Source organism: Corvus hawaiiensis, chromosome 15, assembly GCF_020740725.1.
Source record: "Corvus hawaiiensis isolate bCorHaw1 chromosome 15, bCorHaw1.pri.cur, whole genome shotgun sequence".
Taxonomy (NCBI): Eukaryota; Metazoa; Chordata; class Aves; order Passeriformes; family Corvidae; genus Corvus; species Corvus hawaiiensis.
The window spans coordinates 3,662,862-3,680,001 of NC_063227.1; the positions used below are offsets into that span (position 1 = coordinate 3,662,862).

Here is a 17,140-nt window from a genome sequence, read left to right on the forward strand (position 1 = left end):
CGCCGATTCAAATTTGAAGCACGCGCTTTCCCGCCTGAATTTGTTTGCCCGCCGAGGTGACGTCAGCGGCGCGGGGCGCCCCGCAGCCAATGGGCGCGCGGCTCGCGGCCCCCCCCTCCCGCCATGGAGCCCGCGGCCACCAGCATCCAGGTGCTGCTCCAGGCGGCCGAGTTCCTGGAGCACCGGGAGCACCGGGAGCACCGGGAGCACCGCGAGCACCGCGAGCACCGCGAGCACCGCGAGCACCGCGAGCACCGCTACCCGCTCGGCCTGGCCGAGGCCGAGCACGGCTACGCCGCGATCTGCCCTGCGCCGTCGCGCCGGGCCGTGGGCAGCGTCAGGTAAGCGGTGGGCGAGTGGATGGGTGAGTGGATGGCGGCGGCCGGTGGCGACGGTGCTGCTCACCGGGGTGTCTTCCGCAGGTCGGTGCACAACGCGCTGGAGAAGCACAGGTACGGGGGCGTGGGGGGAGAGCGGCGGGGCAGGGGGTGGTGGAGCCCGTGCCGCTCTGTGGCTGACCCCCCCGTGTCGCTCCCTCCCTGCCCGGCCGCAGGAGAGCCCAGCTCCGGTGCTGCCTGGAGCGGCTGAAGCAGCAGGTGCCGCTGGGCGCGGGACCGTCCCGTTCCACCACGCTGAGCCTCCTGCACCGTGCCCGGCTTCACATCCAGGTGAGAGGGGGTGGTGGCCCCGGCACCGCTCGGGGGCTCCTGTGTAGCAACAGGGCGGCCCAGCTCATGGCTCACCGGGTCCCCACAGAGGCTGGAGGAGCAGGAGCTGAGGGCACGAAGGGCCAAGGACCGGTTGCGGGACCGGCAGCGGAGCCTGCAGCGGCGGCTGGAATTGCTGCTCTTGCCCACCGACGGGGAACGAGCACGGGCCGACAGCCTGGACTCGTCCCAGCTCTCAGAGCCCTCCGAGGGAGGTAAGAGAGGGGAAAGAAAGAACGAGGGTGGGAAGGGAGGGAAAGCAGCCAAGGGCCTGACCCGGCCTCCCCCCGGTGCCCAGAGGATGCCGAGGTAGAGGTGGATGGCGTGGTGTTCACCGGGGACCTGCTGCCCAGCTTTGGCACCGGGAGGGACCACAGCTACTCCAGCCCCCACAGCCCTGCATCCTGACGGTGCCCACTGCCTTCCCTGCACTGCCTGCCTGCCTCCTCCTTCCTGCCAGAAACCCAGCCTCTGCCAGCCTCGTCACAGCTGCCAGGGTAAGGGGCCACAGGTGGGGCAAGAGTCCGGCTTTACCCCCCACAGCTGGGTAGCACTGGCTGTGGCACTGGGTGCATGGGGCTGGCACTGCACTGTGGCACCGGCTGTGCACCGCAAAGCGCTGGAAGAGGTGCTGGAAGAAGGCCCAGCTGCCACAGGGACATCCTCCTGCCTCCCCCTGTGCGTCCCCAGGCAGTCTGGGGGCTGCCTGGCGTGGGTATGGGGTGGTGCTGCCCACTGCAGACACGACTACAGGAAGGCTCTCCTGCCCCTGGAGAGCCAGGAAGGGGAAACTTAAGTGCATTAAGCAACCTGCCTTCATGCTCCCGCAGCCACCCCGCTCTCTTGTACAGATCTGACACTTTATAGTAAAGGCACTTGGTAAAACCCTGGCCTGTGTCTTCCCTACAGAGGGCTGGACCCCCAGAGTGGAAAGCAGCACTGGGCTCTGCTCTAGCCAGGCCAGCCTCAGCCAAATCATGGGTGGGAGTAGATTCTTTAATGATAATTACATCTCAGAAAGGGTCAAACAGCAGCTGATTGTCAGACTTGTACAGTTTCTTTAAAAATATAAAATCTAAGGAGTCTCCTATCTGTCCTGGTGCAGCTGGCCCCTCACACATACTGCTTCTTCTTGGTGGCTGCCTTGCTCGCCAGGTCCTTGGCTTTCTCCGTAGCAGCCAGAGCTGTTTCCTTGGCTTTCTCAGTCGCTTCCTTGGCTGTCTCCACCAGTGTTTTGGATGGAGTTTCTCCTATAACATGGAAGCTATTAACCCCACAGGAGTGCTGGCTAGACCGGCCCTGCCACCGAGGCACTTCCCCACGCAGGGAGGAAGATGAGCCCGGCGTCCCTGACCCCAGCACGTCACGTCAGGGCACGTTGCAAAGGGGAACCACAAGCACGTGACTGTTGCCATGTTCCATCCCCTCCTGTCTGCACTCCACCCTTGCCCAGCCCTGCAATCACTGCTGGCCTGCTCCACTCAGGAAGAGCAGGCTGTGCCAAGGCACAGGGCAAAGGCAAAGGGTGAGGGTTTCACAGTCAGATTAGTTCAAGCCACAGCCTGCCCGTGGGCTGGAGTTCCAGCCAGTGTGACCTCTAACTCCAAGAGACCCGTCCCGGTCAGCCCCAGCCTGCCCTTGGTGCCCACCTTGCATTCTTGCTAGCACGTATTCAAATCCCTTGGTGCTCTTGGTCACGTTGCTTTTGAACCTGGCCAGACCAAACTCCTGCAAGGGAAAAGTCAGTGAAGGTGCGAGGTCTGTCACACACAGCCCGTGGGGCTTTGTCCCAGCTTGAAAAGTCACAGTGACTTTCACAGTGATGGTTCTGGGTGCCTCAAGAGCTTATGAGGATGCGGGGGGGGGGGAACAAAAGGAAAGGGTGTAAAAACCAGCACAAGGAAAGGGTAGAGCGAGAGAAGCAGCAGCTTTACTGCCCGAGCAGTGCTCACCTGGATGGCCCGCGAGACGCCAAACAGGCTGGAAGATACCCAGGCTTCCCGCTTGACCTCGGTCCAGTTGCTGTTCTCGGGGTTCACCCGGTACTCGCAGCGCTCCTCCACCACCTGCACGAGGCACAGCCCGGCCGTGAGCACTGCTGGGTCCCCTGCACGCCCCACACACCCGCCCAGCAGCAGCACTTACCATGAGGCGAGCGTGGTTGATGTTCCAGGTGAATGTGGTCATGGTTCGGTTCTTGGGGTCCACGATAGAGTCCTCCAGGATGTAGACGGAGTGGGCGACATTGGCTGGGAAGAAGCGCTCTGCCCAACGCGGCATCCGGTTGGTCTTGGTCAGGAGCCGCCGAGAGAGCAGCTTGTGGTCCGGCGTCACCTCCCGGTGCACGATGTCCTCAGTCAGGACATGTTTGCTAAAATGGGCAAGAAAACATCAAGCCCGGCTCCTCGCCAGCTCTGCCCCGGGGCTGGGAATCATCAGGGACTGAGGGATTAAGGGAGGGGCGAACCAGCTGCCCGCTGGGCACTGGTGGTGCGGGACACCCATCCCCCAAGGCTGGAGCCCGCGGGACCCCCGGGGGAAGGGCTGGGCTGAGGACGGGGGGGGTGGCACCAATGCCAGGTGGGACCGGGGCGGCGGAAGGGGGCGGGGGGTCGGGGAGGGCCCCGGCGCACCTGTAGGGGTTGGGGTAGCGCTGCCAGAAGGCGGCGAACACCTGGTCCCAGGGCCCCTTGAGGACGCCCAGGCTGGCGCAGTATTTCCCCATGGGGCCGCCGCTCAGGCCCGCGCCTGCTGGGCGGCCGCCATGCGGCCCGCGCGCCCCGCCCCGCCGCGCGCTTCCGCCCCGCACTGCGCACTTCCGGCACGCCCCGCCCGCTTCCGGCCCCGCCCCGCCCGGTTCCGGCCCCGCCCCGCCCGGTGCGGCCCCGCCCCGCGGCGGCGGCGGCGGCGGCGCGAGGATGAGCGGGAGGCGGGTGGACGCCAAGGTGGTGCTGCTGGGGCAGGAGGGGGTGGGCAAGAGCAGTCTCGTGGAGCGCTGCGCCCACGGCCGCTTCCGCGCTGGGCCCTACCAGAACGTGAGTGACACACCGGCACCGCGCGGCCCCGCGCTGCTGCGGCGCGTCCCCGCGTTGCGCCCCCCGTGTCTCCCCAGCCTCCACGGGATGAGCCCCTCGCGTGTCACCCCCGCATCCTGCTCGTGGTCCCCCCGTTTCCCCACCGTGTCCCCGGGATGCTGCCACCCACGTCCATGGGACGGCGTCCCCTCGTGTCCCCCCGCCGTGTCCGGGCTGGGATCCACCACATCCCTCCCGCGCCCGCGGGTCGGTCCCCTCGTTTCCTTGCCCTCCCTCTCCACGTCCCGGGCTGAATTCCCCTGTGTTCCTGCACCGGTTTCCCCACCGTGTTCCCAGGCCAGATGCCCCCGCATCCCCGGGCCGGTTCCCACCACTCCTCTCGCTTCACTTCCAGACGATTGGAGCCGCTTTTGTGGCCAAGGTGATGTCCGTGGGGGACCAGACAGTGACCCTGGGCATCTGGGTAAGTGCAAGGGCTGTGCCAGCGCCCCGCTGACTTCCCTGGCTACCCCCTGGCTCAGGGATCCCTGAGACCCTCCGACCCCTGTCAGCTGCTGAGCACTTCGCTGTCGCCCCCAGGACACGGCGGGCTCGGAGCGCTATGAGGCCATGAGCCGCATCTACTACCGGGGAGCCCGGGCTGCCGTCGTCTGCTACGGTAAGGGCACGGAGAATGGGAAGGGGAAGGAGCCGGCGGCTGTGGAGATCCGGGACCGGGGTGGTGGTGACACTGATGGGTTGGGCACTGAGGAGCGGTGTCAGCAGAGCCTGATTCCTCTCCCCAGACCTCACTGACAGTGGCAGTTTCCAGCGAGCCAAGTTCTGGGTGAACGAGCTGCAGAACTGTGAGGAGGTACGGGGGGCCAGGGGGCTGCAAAGCCTCGCTGCGGGGCAAGGGGTGCTGGTGGTGGGGACGTGGGCACACACCTCCCACCCCTTTTCCTGCTGCAGGGCTGCCGGATCTACCTGTGCGGCACCAAGAGCGACCTGCTGGAGGAGGACAGGAGGAAGCGGGGGGTTGACTTCCACGATGTGCAGGACTACGCTGATGGTATGGCCCGTGCTGGCCCTTCCTGGGCTCATGCAGCATTGAGTGGGTGGGGAGTGAGGGAGGATTGAGCTGCTGCATCCACACGAGGAGCTGTGCCCTTGCCGTGGGCCCACAGCAGATCCAGTGGCACCAGGACTCCCTGTGTGGTGAGGCACCGGCTCTGCCAGGGACCTCCCTGGGCACAGCATGTCCTGACATGGGCAGGCATGTGGTCAGCTGGGCCAAGGGGCCAGGAGCCCTGCCCTGGGTCCCTGCCAGCGTGCTGTCAGCAGCTGTCCCCAAGGGGTGACTCTGAGGGCAGACAAGCCCGTGGAGCCGTATCTTGCACCTCCAGCAAGTGCCACCCTGGGCCCTCATTTCAGAGATCAAAGCAGACCTCTTCGAGACCTCCAGTAAAACGGGCCAGAGCGTGGGTGAGTGGCTCCTCGCTGGGGCCGTGTCCTGCTGAGCAGGGCTGGGGGCTCTGCCTGGCAGGGGGGCACCCACACCTGCTGTGCCTCCTCTCCCCCCAGATGAGCTGTTCCAAAAGGTGGCCGAGGACTACATCAACTTCTCCGCCTTCCAGGTGATGACAGGTGAGTAGCCACGACCTGTCCCTCCCCAGACACCCTCTCCTGTGCCTCTAGGGAGGGTGCAGAGCATGAGCTCTGGGGGTCTGGCAGGCCTTCCCCTGGGACTGCTGTGGCTCCGTGCCAGGGATTGTCTCATGGAGTTTGAGGTCCCGTCACAGCATCCTGCTCGTTCCTGCTCAGGCCAGGCTCAGCACACCTACCCAGCTGGGAGCCAGGAGCCTCACTGGGCTGCAGGACTGGCTCAGCTCTGCACCAGCCCTGCCCAGGCATGCTCAGCCTGGCTGTGCCTCCCGCCCTGGGATGTGCCATGGCTGTGAGCTGTGCCATGACCCTGAACCTTGCCACTTCTCCACGGGGCACCAAACCCTCCCCAGGGGACCTGCTGGGGCCCACACCTGGGACCAGCAGCTTTGGTGGCATGGACGTGCCAGCAGCCTGCTGCTCCTGCTCTCTTCCAGAGGACAAAGGTGTCAACCTGGGCCAGAGGAACAGTCCCTACTTCTACAGCTGCTGCCACCACTGAGCCCCTGTGCCAAAAGGGAATTGCTGCTGCCGGACGGGCAGCCGGTGTGCGCCGGACTCCTCCGGTTTTTTACCTGCTGTGTTTTAGCTGTTGGGGCCTGTCTGCAGCACAGCCTACGGACTGCTCTTGTCCCGGCACACGGAGCGGCACAGGGCTGCCGTGCAGTGCTGGGAATCCATGGACTGTCACCCTGGGGACCCCCTCCCGCCACCTGTGGCGTGTGTGGGAGCTGCGGTGGCCCAGCGGTGGCCGGTAACTTATTCTCTCGGAGATGCTCGAGTCTTTGCAGATTTATTTAAGCGTCTTCTCTCGAGGTGTACAATGTAAATAAAACGCATTGTGGTCTGAGCCGTCCCCCTGCGCGCGAGGCTGCCGGGGCTCTCCCTTCTCTGCCTCCCCCCACTCAGCAAGACAAACCACAAGAGGACATCGAGAGTAAAGTTAAACTTTACTTTACAGTAATTTTTCTTCTATATACAAAGAATTACAGTACATGTTCTGGGAGCACCTGGGCAGGGCAACCCTCTTTTCATTATAAGTTTCACATACACAGCCAACAGTCTAAGGGGAGCAAAATGAAAGTAATCAATGGTCCAAGACTCTCCCCTCTCCCTCTTCTAAAAATAATATACATGCTGGAAATATGTAGTTTTCTCTCACCTGCTCCGGCATTCCTGCTTACAACTGACAGACGAGTCCTGGCCAGGGCTGAGCACCCCCGTGTCCCCCCCGCAGTGCTCCGGCTGGCCCCTGCCTTGGCTGGGATCCTCGACTCCTGATGTGTTTCCCTCTGGCTGAGCCTGCAGAACAGGACCCTGTGGGGGACCTCCATTCGCCGCCACCACCCTGTGGGCAGCAGACCTCAGAGGGGAAGGAAGGCAGCGTGGGGCTGCCCACACCAAGATTCCCCCCACGAGCAAACCTCCAGCTCATGGCTCCAGCACAACTTAGGCTGCTGCCACGAGTGGCTCCCCATGTCCCTGGGCAGTGAGGAAGGGGCAGTGGGCAGCCACCCTCCCCAGGGCCCTCGGCTAGCTGGCAGCCAGGACCCCAGCTGAGAGCACACAGCGCTGGAGGGTGGCAGGGGACATTAAAATGAGGCATGGCGTCCAACACGTTCAGTGTCTCGGGGGGCGAGCAGGCTGGTGGGGCAGTGAGCTCGGCACCACGGATATGCAGGGCTGGGAGCGCCACTGCTGAAAGGCTCCCATGGCTCCTCGCAGGGAGGGCCACTCCCTGCCTGCTCCCGCTGCTGCCAACACATCTCACCTCCCACCCACGCCGGCCGGGGCCACCCTCAGCTCCAGCCATGCTCCACCTTGAGCCTCCCAGTGCTTGCTGCTTTTCCTTTTAACAAGTTCCCAGTGTCTAAAAAAATACACAAAACCCAGTTCCTTGAAGTCAACAACTCGGAAACATCAGAAAAAGAAACAAAAACTGAAACCAGCTCAGTACCAAACGGACACGAAGAACATGCAGTAGTGGATGCCTGCTTGCTTCACGTGGCTCCACGGGCTCCCCCATGGGGCTCAGTGGCACACTGGTTTGAGTCTCAAAACCATCATAAACTGAAGGAACAGAGTCACTCCTTGTTCTGTTTCAGTCGCACGTGCTGAAGCCCGGCCCCAGCTCCAGGGGGATGGGATCAGCTGGCCAAGAAGCCCCAGCCCTCGGGCCAGGAGCCGTGAGTCCAGCCCTACTGTGCTAAGCTGCCGACGGTTTACAATAGCACCACAATAGCCCAAGGGCTTTGCCAAGGGCAAACTTGATTAAAACTTTACCTTGAAATAGGCCATAGCAACACCCATTTCTCAGATTTCTCTAGGAGGTAGATTCAGTGCTGTAGGGACTGACTGTCACTGCTGCTCCTCCAGCCCGAGCTCACACAACCTGTCCTGTCCCCCTGGCACCAAACTTTGCTTACATCACTTTTGTAGGACCTGGAGCAGGAATCTTGCACTCTCCCATCTCCTGCTAAGCAAGGGCACTGTCCCCCCACAGGTGAGACTCCTGCTGAAGCCAGGCATGTGGCAGAGCAGTCCCCAAGCTCCAGTATCCCGTGTCCCAGGCCCTGGGAGCCCCAAGCACCCATCAGCCCAGCCGTGCTGCTGCAAGAGGAGCAGCCTCGGCTGCAAATGCTGCCACCAGCGTTATCACTATCACAGGAGGGCGGGTAATTAGCACGGGCAAAGCCTGGGAGATTGAACACAGCATTCCCCCCATACTTTCAGGATAGCTGCACGATTTGCCACTTTGCTTTAACACTCACTGGCTAGCAAAGGCGGAAAGCCTCATCAGTAATTTAGGGCAAAGCACATTACAAGCAGGTTACAATTATGGTTATTCCAAACATCAAGCAAAATCAGAAGTTAAGGCTGAAATTAAAAATAAACAGAAGGTGTTGAAGGTCTGAGGTTTCTCAAACTCCCCCTGCCCTGTCACAACACTGGCTGTGGTGTCCAGATAGGAGCGGGGCACATCCACAGCGTGCTCAGGGCTAAAACACTGCCGAGAGCATCAAGGTTAGGGCCGCTTTTTCTTTCTCTTTCCTGTTTTTTTTTTTCTGTGAAACTAAGCTGAAGCTTTTCTAGCAAATGCACTGTCTCACCTTAGTTCTTTAATGTCCTTTACATTCAACCATCTCTCTTATCTCCCAAATTTCAACACCAGCCACACCTTCAGAGCCTCTGCCTGCAGGGGTTTAACCCTGAATTAACACGTGCTCCCACAGTACCACCCAGATGCTTTGTGCATTGAAGTGACTCTGGTTCTTGTGGGATTTTTTTGTTACATAGGAAAAGTTTAACTGGAGAACAGCAATAAAGCAAGCTACCATGAGCTAATTTGCATCTGGAGACGTGCAGGAGGTGAGGTGATTATTCCTTACAGTGATAACTCTCCTGCTAGATTCACCAGAGCCCTGGCTGACAGTGGGCACCGAGGGAGATGGGACAAGCCTCGCAGGACAGGGGCCTGTGCCTGCTCCCCTCCTGCCCACACATCCCACAGGTCCTGTGGTGGCTCCTCCTCTGCAACCCTCCTCCCTGTGGGGCACAAGGCCCTGACCATGCTGTTATCCCTCATCGAGCTCCTCCATCACCAAAGGTCACCTGAGACTCTCCTGCCCACAGTGGAAATCCAACACTGAAGTGGGTCCTGCTGTGGGGTGGAGGCCACAGCTGCTGACCACCCCAGCCCACTGCTCTGAGCAGGGGCAGCAGGGATGCTGACCAGTAAAGTGTTTGTATGGGAGCAGAGCCTTCATCCCCTTCAGAAATGGGAAGAGGGAGCCGTTCCTACCAGGAATGAGTCTGGAAAATTCCTGTGAGCCATCGTGGGACACCAGGGAAGGGACAGAGATAATTACACCCTTGATTTTGCTTCTACAGCGCTCCACACCAGTGAATCAACACAGGAGTCACCTCTCACCCACCTTGGGTGCAATTAGGGCAGACCCAGGATTAAGTGACCAGGTGACTGGATCCTTCCAACACAGCAAAAGAGCACCACAGCCTTGGCATGGAGCTGCAGCAAAGGTCTGAGCCCAGCACGAGGCTGCAGCAGTGCCTCTCCCAGAGTCTGCCAGGGGTATGGGTTACTTTGCCTCTACCCTCTACTTTTAAAATCCCCCGTGATTCAAACTGGCTGAACTCTGAAGGCAGCAATGAACAACAGCAAACAAACCCAACTGCTTCAACAGAGACACGTCCCTCTCCTCCTCCAAGGCAGTGCTGCCAGCTGCCACCACAGTGAGTCACCTTGAGTACAGAAGATGCCCACACTTCCTTCACAAGGGTTTTGCTGCCTGAAGCTGTTCCCCAGCTCATGCTCCCTGATGAGGGCAGCCTGGACGAGGCAGGGCTGCTGGGACCTCTCTCTATGCCTGGTCAGGTGTTGTCTATGTGACCCAGCACAGCCCAGACACTCCCAAAAGCACCACTACTCCCTCTGAAAAGCCCCCCGATCTGACAGAGCATCGCCCAGGGCCTCAGCGAGGGCAAAGAGGGAAGAGCAGCTTCCTGGCTTCCTCCTTCAATGATGTTCCTCAACACCAGTTTTGCCAAGCAGCCTCCTAGCTACGCTGAATTCAACTTCCCGACAGCAGCTGCAAGGTAGCAAGCCAGAAACCTGGATCCTTGTGGAAAAGGGAGACAAGAAGAGAGACAAGGAACAGCAGCTGCAACGAAGAAGGCTGTGGGAAATGCCATGCAACGGTTTAATCCACGTTCACTGTTCCAAACAAGCTTTTGGGTAAGCACCTGCTGCATGAAAGGCGGCTGCTGCCATGAGCCTCACCCTGCTACGAGAGCCTGCAATTTATAGAAGTGATTTTTTTCAAACCTGCTCTTGTGAGAATTCAGTGAGAACTTCTCCATTTTACAGATTTAAAAAAGCCTGCACCAAAAATATTCACAGTTTATTTTTTCATGAAACAAGTAACTAGTTAACACGTGACAATGCGAAGCGGAGGTGGACAGAGCAGTGCAGAGACCTCTCTGGTTACAGTGGGAGCTGGCTGGGTGCTGGCACTGAGGAAACCCTACTTACACAATCTACATGACTAAGTCCAGCTCATGGGAAGCCTTATAAATGTAAATTCAAGATTTATTTTCCTTCTCACACATGATAAATACTTAATATACTGAACGTCATAATCTTTTTTTTTTTTTTTTTTTTTTTTTTTTTAAATTTTTGTTTAAAAACGTTAATGAATGCCCTTAAGGTAATCTTCTCTCTCAATGGATCTGAGTTGTCCTGATTCCCTTTGTGGAGGAGTCACGCAGAAAAGCAAGCTGCTTGCATTTCCCTAGTTTCAGCAGCAAGCAGGAACTGACCTGCCAGTCTTCCCGGAAAAAAAAAAACAACATTAAACGAGTAAGTTTCCATAAGCCATAAAGCTTTTCCCAGTTGTGAGCTATTCTACAAAGGATCTGAAATGATTCGGACTAGAGCAGAGACGCACCATAGCACTGGTAATGTCCCCCTGTGCCCAGCACACCTGGCCTTTACAGCAGGACGTTGTCTTGGGGTGCACACATCAGGAAAGGAGAACGGATCAGGATTTGTCTTGGTACAGCTGTCTGCCTCCCTTCATAGAAAACTGCAAAGCTCATGACTGTCTGCTCTGGGAGCAGCAGGCACTTGCAAGCCAGGTGGGAACAAGGACCTGCTCCCCTGTCAGAGGAAGGGGGTCAGCACGGGGCTGAACTCTCCCTTCCTGGGGAGGGAGGGGCCTGCAGATCTGCCTGGAAGAAGAAGAAGAAGAAGGAGAAGGATACACACACTGGAGCTGCGCAAGGGTCTGGCGGTGGCGTGGAGATCCGAGGCTGCGGCCCCAGATCGGTGGAGCTCAGGCAAACCACAGAGGTAATGTGTTGTGAGAGTGGGAAAAAGCTGATCAGCAGCGTTTCCTCGGCAGAACACCAACCCTATCCAGGCCAGGCAGTGGCACCTGAGGAGGTCTGTCCCTCCTCCTGCCTGCAAGGGTGCCGGTGGTCACAAGATGCTGCAGGTCCCTGGGACTCTACTGCCTGCCCCACGAGCACCACAGCCAAGCCAACTTCTGCCTCAACGCTTGAGTGAATGGCTTTCAGCAGGCTTCGTCTGGACACCAGCCTGATGACCACCAGGTACTAAACATTGCCTTCACTGTGAAAGGGAGAAGAGGAAAAAAGAAAGCCAGCCAGCTGCTGGAGCCCACCGTGTTCCAGTGTGAGAACTACAATTCAGTTGGATGGACGCACACGCGCACACACACATGCACACCAACACAGTCCAGTTAATTCAAGTCTCCTTTGGTTGTAGAAGAGTTAAGCCAGAAGCGACGCAAGGGGAAGGCGTTGAGATGGGTCCTGATCCAGCTATGGCACCCTTGCCTCTGTGCTGTGCAGCGAGCAGGACAGGCTCTGCTTGATGCTGGCAATACCAGGTGTGATGGGAACACGTTCTGAACACCTCTGAGGCAAAGGGAGAAAGGACTGCTCAGTCCGCTGGCTCATGCTGAGAACAGAGGTCTAGAAGAGACTGGATGGAAATTTGAAAGGGAGCACTGTCCCCCTGGCAGGGCAGTGCTCAGCACCTCCAGGAACCCACTCTGCTCTGCTCCACTATTGCTGCTTTATGGATCACTACGTTGTCAAGTGCAGGGAAACATTCCACGTGTCCTGTGCTAAAGGACTAAGACACAAGAATGAAAAAACTGCCAGACAACTTCTAAGGTCTCTTTTCCCTGGCTTCCTGGGCCTGGCCAGTCGCAGCTCTGTAAAAAAGGAGCCCGAATGGCTAGTGCCTATTGCTGGAGAAAACTGCACTGAGCGAGTGCAGGAGCTCCTCTCCCATCTCAGTGGAGACAATCCCTGTCCTTCAGCAAACCACACACACAGCATGTCCCAGCGAACACACGGACAAACCTCGCAAAGCAACGCCCTGCAGGGACAGAGACCTGGGCAGGTGACATAAAATCCCTTCCCTGCTTCTAGAGTGTGGCAAGGACACACACACACACACACACACGACTGCTCACCACGTGATCCCTGAAACATCTCCAGTGCCAGGGCAGCCTGACTGATCCACTTTCTTTAAATGCAGTAACAAGAGCAAGGCTGCTGGCTGTACCTGCGAACCCACCTATGAATCAAACCTGGAGCTTGAACACGCTGGATCAGTGATGTGACCATATCAATGGAATTGGAGATTTTTACCCAGAGTGGACTCTTTATTTCAGCTTCACCATTGGTAAAAGGAAGAGGAAAAGGTCACGGATGCTCTCTCCCTTTGGCTGGGCCAGACTCAGATTTAAGAGAATGTCCTTGCTCATGTCACAAGAGAATATGGATGGGATGTGCATGGGTTAGGGGCTGGGCTCAGGGAAGTGAATAAAAAAAACAAAACAAAGATTCCCCCTCCCTAAACATTAAACGACTGAAACCTGCCTCCCATATTCACCAACCTCACTTTGGCTCTGAGTCAGCCAACTCACGACAGACAGAATCCTGGTTACGGGCTAGCGCTGTGTTTTGTTCAGGCAAAGGGTCCTGCCCCCGAGGAGTCTGTGCTTTTCCACTCAGCCAAGAAATCTGATCAATTGTCTGAATGTTCGTGACAAGCCACTGCATCTGCTCCGGGGGCACCGGCGCTTCCCTGGCTGGCCGAGGGGTCTGCTCGAATGCACGCAATCTCTCTGATGTCCATGGGGTCTGCTCCGTGGGGGCTGAGGCCACTTCCCAGCTGGGCTGAAGGGTTGGCTCTGGTAGTTTCTCTGCTGTCCGGGAAGGCTGCTCTGCAGGTGTCAGGGCTTTCACGGTGGCCCAGTGGCTTTGCTCGTGCGTCTGTAGTTTCTCCATAGGCCAAGGTACTTGTCCGACGTGCGTCACCACCTTCCCAGCAGACCAAGAGATTTGCTCCCCAGCTAACATGGTCCGCTCTTTCTGCTGGGGACTCAGCTCCACGGCTGGGGCTCCTCTCTCCTTTGGCTGAGCGTTCTGGTCGACGGGACGCAGAGCCTTCTCCGACAGCAACAGCCTTGGAGCTGATGCAGCCAGAGGCTTGTCCAAGGCTTGAGGCCGAGGAGCCACAGCAGCAGCCAGCTTATCCGACGCCTGAGGCCATGGGGCTGTAAGAGCAAGAGGCCTCTCCAAGAGCTGAGGCCGAGACACCCCAGAGCTGAGAGCCTTTTCCAAAGGCAGAACCCGCAGGGCGCCGGAGTCAGCAGCCTTCTCCGGAGGCAGGGATCGCAGCACCCCGGGGGAGAGAGACTTCTGTGTGAGCGGGATCCGCAGGGCCCCCGAGCCGAGAGCCTTCTCCATGGGCAGGATGTGCGGTGATTGAGAGCCAGGGGCCTTCTCTGGAGACAGAGGCCACGGCGACCCTAAACTGGGAGACCTCTCTGTGGGCAGGATCCGTGGCATACCCAAACCAGCAGCCTTCTCTGGAGGCAGGGGACGGGGTGACCCAGAGATGGGAGACTTCTCTGTGTCTGGGACTCGCACTGCCCCGGAGAAGGAAGTCTTTTCTAGAGGCAGGGCTCGTGGTACTGCTGATCCAGGAGCCTTCTCTGAGGGCAGGATCCGTGAGACTGGGGAGTCAGGGACTTTTTCAATGGGAATAGACCACAGCACCTCAGGACTGGAAGCCATCTCCAACGCTGGGATCTGCGGCACCACAGAGCTGGAAGCCTCTTCCACGGCCTGTGGCTGCGGACTCTGGGCAGAGGAGTCGTCCAGTGGCTGGAGCTGATCGGCATCAGGAGGCTCATCCTCTGGCTGGGACTGCAGCGTCCCCACCGTGGCAAGGAGTCTGTCGGACAGTGGAGGATGGAGGCATTTCGCAGGGAACTCGTCCAGCAGCTCGGGCTGCTGGGTCCTGCTGTCAATGAGGGACTTATCTGATAACTCCAAAACCTCGGGGGCATCAGGAGTCTCATCGGACAGCTGGAGCTGCAGGTCACCAGCAGTAACAAGCGACTCATCCAAGGGGGACCGCGGCGTTCCCGGAGGAGATTTGCTCGGCAGCTGAGGCTGCGAGGCGTCACTGGAGGACTCGTCCAGTGGCCAGAGCACCGCGTTGCTGGGAGGTTTGTCGGGCTGCTGAGGCCGCAGCGCTACAATGATGGGCTGCTTCTCTGACTGCAGCCTCAGGGACAGGGCAGCCTGGGGCTTGTCTGACGGCTGCAGGCGGAGTGACAGGGTGGTGGGAGGTTTGTCCGAAGGCTGAAGCCGGAGCGAGAGGGTGGTGGAGGGTTTATTGGATGGCTTCAGCCTCAGTGACAAGGTGGCAGGGGGTTTATTTGATGGTGGCAGTCTCAGAGCCAGGGTAGCAGGTGGTTTGTCTGGTGAAGGCAGTCTGAGGGCCAGGGTGGTGGGGGGCTTGTTTGATGGCTGCAACCTTAGGGCAAGGGTGGTGGGGGGCTTGTCTGAAGAAGGCAGCCTCAGCGCTAGGGTAGCAGGGGGCTTTTCTGGTGACTGCAGTCTGAGGGCCACAGACTGAGGTAGGCTGTCCAGGGGCTGAACACTCAGGTCTGTGTCTGCCTCTGTGTCTGCAGGCAGCTGCTCTGGTGGCTGGGTGTCCTCGCCATTAGTCAGGCCTTCTATGGGAGGCGCATACTCACGAATTTCTCCTGGCTCTAGAGGGTGAGGCCCACAAGGATCGTGCTCTGTACAGCATAATCGTCCATCCAGCTTGGAGATGAAGAGCATTCCTTCCCTGTGCTGCTTGCAGAAGGATCTGGGGCACATCTCACAGAATGAAGCTGCTTCCTTACCACACATGTCACACTGATGCCACGGGCACTCCCACTTTCCTGCAGTACAGACACGGGAGAAAAGACACACCTTAGGAGTAGTACAAGGGCAAGAGACAAAGGCCTGCTGCAAAGGGAGTTCAGGGGAAAGTGGGAACACTCCTGTAATACCCACATACAATTCTGCATGTCCTCTTCAGTTTCTGCCTTAGCTTGACAGGCAGTTAACACAAACCTGCATTCTCAGAAGCAGCAAGGGCAATGATAATCATGACAAACACAAGCCACATCAGCTCAGACCAAAACCCCATCTGGCTCCTGCACAACACTAACAGAAGTGTCTAGAGAAGAGCAGACACTCCCAGCTTGCACATCTCCATGGCTCTGATTTTCATAGAAAACAGCAGTGGTTATCTGCACACAACACCCAAAGGACTTTTTAAGCAAACATCTCAGATTCATCTTTTAATTCTGGGTCAAGAACTTCCCTTCCTGTTTATCAGAAAGAAGAAGTGAGAGAGCAGTGATCGAAAGGGGTAAGTTTCTATTGTCTCTGAACCCGAAGGCACATCCTTAACCCCTGGCCATGTATGGCCATAATAAAACAAAGCTGCTCCCCCAGCAGCTCCATCTTCACAGTGAACCTATTGACCATCAGTACCAACACCACCAGGAGGAAAAACACAACATTACACTTCAGAGATTGCTGCTTTTCTCCCTTGTAGATGACCTCACCGGCTCAGCCTCCTGCTCCCTCAGCCAAGGCTGTTGCTGGCTCTACCAAACGCTTCCCACCAGTTCAGGGACACAACCAGGCACATGCTGAGTTCCTGAGCAAGCAAGGATGTCTTTCCAAATAACACCTCCTGCCTGTGTGCTCTCCCAGCACCCCACATCCCCCATCTCCCCTGCTCCCTGCCTTGCTGTGGGGAGCAGCTCCTCACAGAGCAGCCCTGGCACAGAGCTCTGAGCCAGAGGGCAGCCACAGACACAGGCCAGGCCCGAGCACTTCCCAGACTGCCTGAACCAAACCCACAGAGCTGTGGCTGTGGCAACCAGCTCTTTTCCAGGGAGGCTGGTTCCTGCAGCACAGCACTGAGCAGCTGTGGGCATTGCTCCCTGCACTTGTGCAACAGCAGCTCTCCACTCCCCTCTCTCACACTGCTTTTCCCCTGGGGTTGAAGGCAATACATAGCAAGTTTTTCCCTCCTTTAAAGCCAGTCCAAAGCTTCTGTTCCAGTCTCAAAATATGCACACTGCTCTTCTGTGTCTTTTCCAAATTTTCAGCATTTTTTTCCAAGTAAGGATGTTTAACACCTCCCATGGTCTCCCCTGTTCCTGGCTCATGGTGCTGCAGCACAGGCTGTCACTGCTCCCCCTGCACCAGCAGCATCCCAGAGAGCCACACTCAACACTAAACTGGGCCACTGGAAAGACTCTGGGACCATCCTTATAGAGGTAATTTGTACAGATGGAAAATAAAACAAGTCAAAACCTGCTAGTTTGTTGCAGGAAAGACAAATCCTATCAAACACTCTAATGGTCTTTGACAGGATAAAAGGTCTAATGAATAAGCACCCTCTCCAGGGACAGCCCGGAGCTCTTGGAAGTAAGATCAAACAATTAGCAACATGCAAACAAGCAGGAAATTCCAATTACTTGACAGCAAAGCCCATGGCAGAGGAAACATTTGAAGTAGAAAGTGCTGAACCTTTCATCTCCTGAATGATACTCTGAGGAGCAGCTATGAAAATCACTGCCTATGTGTAAAAAGAGTAAAATTGCTACAACTGACTGAAAATCATTCTCAAAAAAGTTATTAATGGTCTTGTGGCAAACTGAAGAGGCATTTCAAATTACATACTTCAGGAGTATATTTTAATCTGTACAATAATTTAAATTTCTGAAAGCAGAACAGCAAATACTCTTACAGAAGCAGGTAGATAACATCGAAGCTGTGAGGGACTGCAAAAATCCAGTTGGACAGGCTCAGGATTTAAACTGGACAGACACT

The 17,140-nt window shown here is 57.6% G+C and overlaps 4 protein-coding genes across 7 annotated transcripts in view; 2 read left to right on the forward strand and 2 right to left on the reverse strand.

Annotated features, from left to right (window-relative positions):
• Nucleotide 1: 1 nt before the first annotated feature.
• On the forward strand, nt 2-1,595 carry MXD3 (MAX dimerization protein 3). Of its 2 annotated transcripts, XM_048320250.1 has the most exons (6): nt 6-195; nt 241-341; nt 423-452; nt 554-668; nt 757-922; nt 1,006-1,595. In XM_048320250.1, exons 1-6 carry the CDS (start codon nt 124-126, stop codon nt 1,113-1,115), a joined length of 594 nt encoding a protein of 197 aa, XP_048176207.1. In that variant the 5' UTR covers nt 6-123; the 3' UTR covers nt 1,116-1,595. The 2 variants fall into 2 exon arrangements, with proteins under 2 accessions (XP_048176206.1, XP_048176207.1); XM_048320249.1 differs by having other exon boundaries at nt 2-341.
• A 90-nt stretch (nt 1,596-1,685) lies between these two features.
• PRELID1 (PRELI domain containing 1) lies at nt 1,686-3,489 on the reverse strand. Its single transcript, XM_048320248.1, has 5 exons — nt 3,341-3,489; nt 2,853-3,078; nt 2,660-2,773; nt 2,357-2,435; nt 1,686-1,957 (listed from the first exon to the last, which is right to left on the reverse strand). The coding sequence occupies exons 1-5, from the start codon at nt 3,430-3,432 to the stop codon at nt 1,821-1,823; spliced, it is 648 nt and encodes a 215-aa protein (XP_048176205.1). The 5' UTR covers nt 3,433-3,489; the 3' UTR covers nt 1,686-1,820.
• An 84-nt stretch (nt 3,490-3,573) lies between these two features.
• RAB24 (RAB24, member RAS oncogene family) lies at nt 3,574-6,236 on the forward strand. The gene is made up of 8 exons (XM_048320070.1): nt 3,574-3,742; nt 4,137-4,205; nt 4,322-4,400; nt 4,528-4,595; nt 4,694-4,793; nt 5,156-5,206; nt 5,306-5,368; nt 5,824-6,236. The coding sequence occupies exons 1-8, from the start codon at nt 3,626-3,628 to the stop codon at nt 5,886-5,888; spliced, it is 612 nt and encodes a 203-aa protein (XP_048176027.1). The 5' UTR covers nt 3,574-3,625; the 3' UTR covers nt 5,889-6,236.
• An 81-nt stretch (nt 6,237-6,317) lies between these two features.
• The window catches only part of NSD1 (nuclear receptor binding SET domain protein 1), a 60,430-nt gene continuing 49,607 nt past the window's right edge, over nt 6,318-17,140 (reverse strand). For all 3 annotated transcript variants that reach the window (XM_048320067.1, XM_048320068.1, XM_048320069.1), the window contains one exon: nt 6,318-15,186. In XM_048320067.1, coding sequence (XP_048176024.1) covers nt 12,839-15,186 — 2,348 coding nt within the window. In that variant the 3' untranslated portion in view covers nt 6,318-12,838. The remainder of the gene's footprint in view (nt 15,187-17,140) is intronic.